Source organism: Rhinatrema bivittatum, chromosome 12 (genome assembly GCF_901001135.1).
Source record: "Rhinatrema bivittatum chromosome 12, aRhiBiv1.1, whole genome shotgun sequence".
In the NCBI taxonomy this organism is placed as follows: Eukaryota; Metazoa; Chordata; class Amphibia; order Gymnophiona; family Rhinatrematidae; genus Rhinatrema; species Rhinatrema bivittatum.
In genome coordinates, this window is record NC_042626.1 from 55,792,579 (window position 1) to 55,801,387 (window position 8,809).

Here is an 8,809-nt window from a genome sequence, read left to right on the forward strand (position 1 = left end):
CTCACAAAATGAGCATTCAAAAGATAAGCAAAGCTGTGAGTTGGCCTAAAAGCACCTTTCTGTATTGACTTGTCAGAAAGGCAAGAATATACACCTTGAGTTTAGGACAGTTTGGAATCATGGCTTTAAGTCTGATTAGTACATTGATCCTGTTTAAGGACGAAGCAAGAAGAGTTCTTGCATATGTGCAAGAACAAAATTCAAATTCTTACCAGTACTTTAACCCTTCCCTACACAGCCCCACATAGCTTTAAATCACATGCTTACCCAAAGCACCTTAAAACAGTGTTATGCTGGGTCAGAATATGATCCATCAAGCCCAGCATCCTGTCTCTTGCCAGTCTGGGTCACAAGTACCCAACAGATCCCCAGTAGTTGGGGTATTTATTGCACCTCAGTCAGAGGGAGTAATTGGTGGGAGGGGTCGTTAAAGATCTCAGATCTCCACGCACCAATTATTCCTCCTTTTCAAAATGGAGGAACTACCTAAAGATTTTCCTTTCACCGAGTAAAATAAACCAAAGCCCCATCATGCCTTTTACCTAGAAAAGAAAAATCGCACCCTCCCCCCCCTTGGAAAGGAGGAAACAGCAGGGAAAACAGCTCATACCTCTTCTCCTACCTTGCCCTAGTGAAGATGGGGGTAGGGGGGCGTTGTCCCCCACCTTTCCTCTCACCGAACTATCCCCAGGAAATGGCCTCTCGTTCCCAATTCCATCTCTATCCCCTTTAGTGCCAACCATAGGGGCTGGGTCAGCCGACCCAGTGCCAGCTAGTTCTATACCCACACGGGGCCCCAGCAGAGCCTGGAGGGCCGCGCATGCGCCAATACTACGACGCCGCTGCCGGTTGCTGGCTAGGCCCCATCCTGGGCTCCAGGAGCCTCAGCCGCGCCTCCCCGCTCCCACCATGCCCCAGCACCAGAAGGATACTGAGCGCTAGCATCTTGGATGGGTAGTCGAAGGCCACAACCTCGCCCTGCAGCCTCTGCTCCTGGCACGTCCGGCACGACACCTGGCTGCCGACGCTGAAGTACTCCCCCGGAGCCGCCATCTTGTCAGCACAGCCAGGGGCGGGGCGACCCGAGCCCGCCCTTATGACGGCTGCCTACGTCTGACGTCACGTTGGGGGCGGCCCCAAGCCGGCAAGCCGCAGTCGGCTGCGTCTGTGACTTCCTGTTTAGGGGGAGGGGAGAAAAGCGAGGCATGTGCGGTTCCGCCAGCCTGAGGTGGAAGGAAAGCGATAATCTGTTCCTCTAAGGAAAAAGATTAAGGCGCCGCTGATTACTGCAGTCAGAAACCTGCAACCCCACTTACATAAATGCTGCTGCAGCCTCAATTATATGAAACCTGTTACAATTACTGCAGTCAGAAACCTGCAACTCCGCTTATATAAAACCACCAGCAGATACTGCAGGCAGACAGAAACCTGTATCCCGTTTTATATAAAATCTATTGCAGATATATACAGAAACCTGCAGTCCGCTTATATAATCCTGTCCTGCATCTCATTTGCATAAAACCTGTTACAACTAAGGGCAAAGAGAAGATTGCACCCTCGAATTATTATTTTTTTTATTTTATTTTTCATAAATGTTACAAATAACACGAGTAACTTGTACCAACAAATATGGGAAATATGCAAAGTTGAACAATTAAACAGAAAAAAAGAAAAGGGAATTTACCTTTACACATTCCTCTTAATCATAAAGAAAAAGGGGGGAAGACCAAGGCAGAAAAAAAAAGAACAATGCAATCTAGAAAAAGAATAGCGAGAAGACACTCCACACCATATAAACTATATAGCCGATCCTACAACAAGTGAATTCTAGGCATGTGAGTCAAGGAATGACTGCAATTGGGAAGGTTACAAAGAAAACTAAATATTTCACAAGACACTTGCATGGATATTGCAAAATATACTGCACCCCCATTGCAAGACCTTGGATATCATAGAAAGAAACTTTTTCCTACGCTCTTGAGTAATTCTAGTAACATAGGGGTAAATCCAGATTTTCTGACCATAGAAAAGCAATCTATTACAAAAGAAAAATCTAAGACCAGTGGTTCCTATCACTCAAGAAAGCAAACAAAACCAATAAAGCCCCTCTTTTAGAGATCTCAATCTCTTGTGACAATTCCAAAATATCCATCAGGTTCAAAAATGAATTTTAAGATTGAAGTTGATTTCCAGTAATGATTTCCTCTTGTAGCAAATAATATGCCTTGGTAATAACTGGCAAAGCCTCCTGTGGAACCTTGAGAACATGCAAAATGTAATTCTTAAAAAGAACAAGGGAAACCGTTGTGATGGTTCCACCGAATGACGGTATATAAAATCAATCAATAAACAATAAATCTATAGGAACAATCATTTTAATCAAAGGAAAATTAAGAACCCTCAAGTTCAAACTTCTTAAAGAATTTTCAATATTCTCAAGTTTCTTAGTATGGACCATTTCAGCCTGAACCAATCCATATTGAATCTTCTCTACAGCGGAAACACATGAATCCAAAACTTCTATTTTTTTTCTCCATGAGATAAAGCCAATTTTTCTGTAGTTAATACATGCTGATTAGTATCTAAAGAGATCTTGGTTAAAGAAGCAATAGATGCCTCAAGGGACACCAATGCGTTCCATACAGTATCCAAAGTGATTAATGGAGGCAAAGAAACCCTCGAGCCTTTGTTGACTTGAGTCCAGCGAGGGAGACACAAAGATACTTTCTCTAAGCTTAGCTTTCCATTTAATGTGAGGCATGTTACAGGAGAATTAAACTGCAATACAGATCAAGGAAAGAGAGAACTCTTGGCGTTCTTCTCACTCAATAGCCATTTTGATCGCTGTCACTCTCGAATTATATAGGCACAAGAAATAAATGATGGTGTGGAAGGATTTTTTTTTATATTGTTGATAAAACAAAAGTATTAGGAAACACATAATGTGTTATGTTAGAGTAAAAGTGTTTCTCATAGTTGGACATGTTAACTGTGATTTGTACAATTAGAATTTCAAAATAAAAGCAAGGTCTGCTGCAGCTCCACTTATTAAAAAAAAACCAAACTGTTAAGTTTAAAGCAGGCAGAAATCTGTCCCAGCTATAGAGAAGTAGTTCCTTCCAGCACTAAAGGATCCTACTTTTCAAAAGGTGTGCATATATGTGTCAAGGTATAAGGGTGAATCGGTGGGGGGGGGATCACCACCCTGTCAGAGTCCTCGTGTTATCCCTGACAAGTCCTGAAGATTTAGAATAGATAGGATACCAAACACAAACATTAGGAGAGACACAGACACCCACAATTTTGATCTCATAAGTCTTCTTTCCCTTCAGAAAGTAGGTTAAAAGCATGCTGAACCAAAACACAGACAGAAGCCTGAAGTCCTGATTATATAAAACCTGCTAGAGCTACAATCAGACAGAAACCTGCAACATCAAAAGCAGACAGAAACCTGCAGTTCCAGTTATACAAAACCTGCAGCCTTGCTGCACCAAAGAACAGACTGAAACCTGCAGCATATATGGACAGAAACTTGCAGCTCTGATTATATAAAACCTCCTGCACCAAACAGCAGACAGTTTCATTTCTATGAAGCCTGCAGATCTGCTTATAGAGAACCCGCACCTATGATTATATAAAACCTGCTGCAGCTATGTGCAAACAGAAACCTGAAGCCTCAACTATGTAAGACTTGCTACAGGGGTGGATCATAGATACAGGGGTAGATTTTAATACATGTGCGCATGCTTCCCGGCATGCACACATGGACATGCGCGCATGCTTCCCGGCATGCACACATGGACATGCGCGCACATGCTCCAACGGAGCAGTAGCAACTTGCGCGTGCCAGCTTCCCTTCCCCGCTGAACTGGCCACCTCCAGCCCCTCCTCCGGACTGCCCCTTTATCTGGACCAGGCACTTTGGCGCATAACAGGGGTTATACGCTTGGCTGGGCCTCTTTGAAGATGAGTGCAGTGCGCACAAGGCCCGGCCACACACATAACCCCCGTTTTCCCTGCACGCACCTTTCTTAAAATCTACCCAACAGTGAATAGTTTGGAAGGATGTTTTTTGCTGTTAATAAAATAAAAAAATATGTAGGCAACACATAGTCTATTTGTTAAATATATGAGCACCACCAAATAAGTGGAGAATAGGACACACCAACAGGGAGATTGAAATGATATATAGGTGTGCCAGGACAGGTAGATCATCAACAGGCACAGGAGACTGTGATAAACTAGAAACAGTCTTTATTCTCACAAACATAGTTGTCAGGTGCAGGGCTGGAGGAACCACTAGGCGAGCTAGGCCTGTGCCTAGGACGCCGAGACTTAGGGGGCGCCACGGCAGGCAGCAGAATTTTGAAAGGGCAAAAAGTGCCTTTCAAAATTCTGCCAGCCCCCAACTCGCCCTGCCTCCCCCCCAGTGCCACCCTCCTGACGCCCCCCCCCTGGTGGTCCAGCGGAGGGCATGGGAGCGATCTGCTGCTCCCGGGACCTTGGCTGCCACTGAGCAAAATGGCGCCGGTGGCCAAGCCCCTGTCACATGGTAGGAGCTGAAGGCCACCGGCGCCATTTTGCTCAGTGGCAGCCGAGGTCCCAGGAGCGGCAGATCGCTCCCGGGCCCTCCGCTGGACCACCAGGGGGGGCTGGCTGCCTGCCGCTGCGCCCCCTAAGTCTCGATGCCTGGTCTCCGGCTGCGCCGATCTTCTTTCTGTGTGTGTGTATGTGATGTATATGTGAGAAAGGAATGGTGCTTCTGTGTGTGTGTGTATGTGATCAATATGTGAGAAAGGGATGGTGCTTCTGTGTGTGTGTATGTGAGAAAGGAATGGAGCTTCTGTGTGTGTGTGTATGTGATGTATATGTGAGAAAGGAATGGTGCTTCTGTGTGTGTGTATGTGAGAAAGGAATGGAGCTTCTGTGTGTGTGTGTATGTGATCAATATGTGAGAAAGGGATGGTGCTTCTGTGTGTGTGTGTATGTGATCAATATGTGAGAAAGGGATGGTGCTTCTGTGTGTGTGTGTATGTGAGAAAGGAATGGAGCTTCTGTGTGTGTGTGTATGTGATCAATATGTGAGAAAGGGATGGTGCTTCTGTGTGTGTGTGTATGTGATCAATATGTGAGAAAGGGATGGTGCTTCTGTGTGTGTGTGTATGTGATCAATATGTGAGAAAGGAATGGAGCTTCTGTGTGTGTGTGTATGTGATCAATATGTGAGAAAGGGATGGTGCTTCTGTGTGTGTGTATGTGAGAAAGGAATGGAGCTTCTGTGTGTGTGTGTATGTGATCAATATGTGAGAAAGGAATGGTGCTTCTGTGTGTGTGTGTATGTGATCAATATGTGAGAAAGGAATGGAGCTTCTGTGTGTGTGTATGCGGTATGTATGTGAGAAAGGAATCTGCCAGTTTAAAAAAATGAAATGTGATAGTACATATACCTCAACTTTTGTGCTGGTAGCGCAACTTTTGAAAAATTGGATGAAAGATGAAATTACTGAATTTTAAACATCCCTCTTCTGGAAAATAAAATTTAACAAAGTGGGAAGAGACAAATACTAAAGCAAAAAAAATTAAAGTATTTAAAATGTTCATCTCAGCAAAATCACAAATTTAAGATACTGATGCCAGGTGGGGTTTTTTTGGTTTTTTTTTTAAGCATAATTTAAGCATGAAGACTAGAATAGTTCCAATCTGAAACGGTTTTGCTTTTTTTTTTTTTTAAGCCTTTAGAAAATGTATATTTTTAAATGACTAAGACTGGAATCTTCCCATTTAAAAGGGAAGCTGACTAAGGATGTCTTTCTGTTCCATATCTCCCACATGAATAATCATACAACTGATAGTTTGAAGAAAGACACTTGCTTTATTGCCTGAAAGCGTAAAAGAGAAGCTGTACGGTGTGGGTGGCTGTCCCTTGGAAGGGCAGAACCTGAAGGAAGGGTGTCATTTCACCTTCTGATAGGAATGTGGTTTTCTTATATAACGGTTGGGAGCATTACTTTCACTTTTAGTAAAAGTGAAAAATGCTGCAAGTTTGAAAGCAAGGTGCTTCTGTGAGAGTGTAATGTGTATGTGAGAAAGGGAGGGGTGCTTCTGTATGTGTGTGGTGTATATGTGAGACAGGGAGGGTGCTTCTGTATGTGTGTGGTGTATATGTGAGTCAGGGAGGGTGCGTGTGTGTGCCAATGTGAGTGTGCGAGAGAGATGGAGCATGTTTTTGGCTGGCTTGTGGCTGTGAGAGAGGGCATGTGTGTGATTGAGCCTGTTTGTAAGTGAGATAGAACATGTGTGTGATTGAGAGCTTGTGTACCGTGTTTCCCCGAAAATAAGACAGTGTCTTATATTAATTTTTTGCTACCAAAGATGCACTAGGCCTTATTTTCAGGGGATGTCTTATTTTTCCATGAAGAAGAATTCACATATATTGTTGAACAAAAAAATGAACATTTATTATATTCTGAATAGTTGTCTGGTTATGCTGGTTTGTGATGACAACTAACTGTGAATCCTGCAAGATAAAAAAAATCACAGCTGCATGCTCTGGTGTTCTGTTTGACGGGCATGCTCCCAAATAAAAACTTTGCTAGGTCTTACTTTCGGGGGAGGTCTTATATTTAGCAATTCAGCAAAACCTCTACTAGGTCTTATTTTCGGGGGATGTCTTATTTTCGGGGAAACAGGGTATAAGTGAAATAGAGAGAGCATGTGTGTGGTTGAAAGCCTGTGTGTAAGTAAGAGAGAGCGAGACCATTGTGTGATTGAGAGAGACTGAGCAGGGAGATGACTGGTATGTGTGTGCTTGTATGTGTGAGAGACAGAGAGACTGGTTGGGGAGATAATTGATGTGTGAGAGACAGAAACTGGTCCTGAGGGTGTGACGTGTGTGTGACGTGTGTGTGACGTGTATGTGTGTGAGAGAGAGAGAGAAGAGACTGGTTGTGGTCCCTAAGGAAGAGGACTGTGAGGACAGCTTCAGCAACTACTGCTGCTTCTGGTGTGGCCTGCAAGGGAAAGGAGTAGGAGAACTGCTGGAGAGGGTAAGTAAAGGTGGCTTTTTAAGTTCATTTTTCCTGATTGACTACCATTTTAATTATTGGGTAGTATGTGATGTATCTGCTGTTTGAAATATTTTATTGGTGTTTGGTAAAGCTTTCAAAATTTGCATGAGTCTTTAATTATTGGATATTCTATTCATCAGCTGTTTTGAAATTATTTTATTTGTATGATTTCATAATTATGATTAATGATTTATATATCTTGATTTTATTGATTTGTTTCACAAGGAATGGTGAAAAGCAAGTTTGCTTGCTGTAAACAGTGTTTCCGTAGATAGCAGGATGAATTAGCCATGCTGTCATGGGATCTGTCAGTCAGGTCCGGGAGGCAGAGCTTTACAAAGCAGAGATCAAGATTTTAGCTCTCTGCGGCTATGCGTGTGTTCCCGCGCAGGAAAGTAACAGATTCTCCTCAGTCTGTGATTAAGCTGTAGGTTGTAAAAACGGTGACTGCCACGGAGGAGGGTGGGTCAGCATGGCTAATTCATCCTGCTATCTACGGAAACACCGTTTACGGTAAGCAAACTCGCTTTTTCCCATCGATAGCAGGGCTGAATTAGCTATGCTGTCATGGGAGTCCCAAGCTCCCGATCACGTTGGTTATGGTATGTATGTTTGTACGTGATCATGGACAGTGTGGCATTCACTGTGTACAAGAGAATAGAGATTGCAGGATTGCATGCCCTATCTTCACATCAGTGGCTGCTTGTTGATCAAGGCAGTAGTGCGATGTGAAGGTATGGAGCGATGACCATGTAGCTGCCTTACAAATGTCAATGGGTTGTACATGTTTAAGGTGTGCCAAGGAGGCCGCCACTGCTCTAATTTGGTGAGCTTTGGGAACAGAATGTAGCTTTAGGTTTTGTTTGTCGTAGCAGAACTTGATGCACTGTGCTATCCAGCTGGAGATGGTGCGTTTAGCCACCGATACTCCAGGTGCTTTCAGGTCAAAAGAAACAAAGAGTTGAGAAACACGGGAGTCCGAGTTTGTTCTTTCTTTGTAATATGCTAACGCTCTTTTGCAGTCTGGCATATGCAGTAATTTTTCCCTGTCATTTGCATGAGGTTTAGGGAAAAAGATGGGTAGTTCTATGGTCTGATTGAGATGGAATTGAGACACCACTTTTGGTAGGAAGGATGGGTGAGTTCGGAGAATCACTTTTTGGTGATGAAACTGTAAATATGGAGAATAATGGACTAAGGCCTGTAATTCACTGACTTGTCGTGCTGATGTTACTGCCACGAGGAATACCACCTTCCATGTGAGGTATTTAATGTGTGCCGAGTCCATGGGTTCAAACGAGAAAAGCATGAGCTGTTCAAGAACTATGTTGAGGTTCCATGGAACTGGAGGCTTAGAGATCGGAGGTCGAAGGTGATTTAACCCCTTGATGAAACGAGAGAGTAAGGGGTGATTGGAAATAGGAATGTTGTTAAGTCGTCTGTAATATGCTGTTATGGCACTGAGATGGACCTTGATGGATGAGGTTGCCATACCAGCTGTGTATAGTGTATGTAGATAATCCATGAGTAACTCAGGTGAACAGTCTAAATGTTGAGAACGGCCTCGAAAGGCCTTGCATTCTGTCAAACTACTGGTGGTTTAGTGTGCCCTTGGGCCTCAGCCCGGGCCCAGACCTTCCGTGCCGAGCGTTGACGGTGGCTCCGCATGGCTGACGGGCTGACCCTCTGCCAGGCCTGCAAGCTCCCAAGGCCAACATCCAAGGATGTTGGAAGTTGATTGG

At 44.0% G+C, this 8,809-nt stretch overlaps 1 protein-coding gene across 1 annotated transcript in view; it reads right to left on the reverse strand.

Annotated features, from left to right (window-relative positions):
- Positions 1-1,087, reverse strand: part of LSM12 (LSM12 homolog) — a 57,715-nt gene extending 56,628 nt beyond the window's left edge. Inside the window, exon 1 of the mRNA XM_029574243.1 lies at positions 933-1,087. Coding sequence (XP_029430103.1) covers positions 933-1,053 — 121 coding nt within the window. The 5' untranslated portion in view covers positions 1,054-1,087. The remainder of the gene's footprint in view (positions 1-932) is intronic.
- Between the last annotated feature and the right edge of the window lie 7,722 nt (positions 1,088-8,809).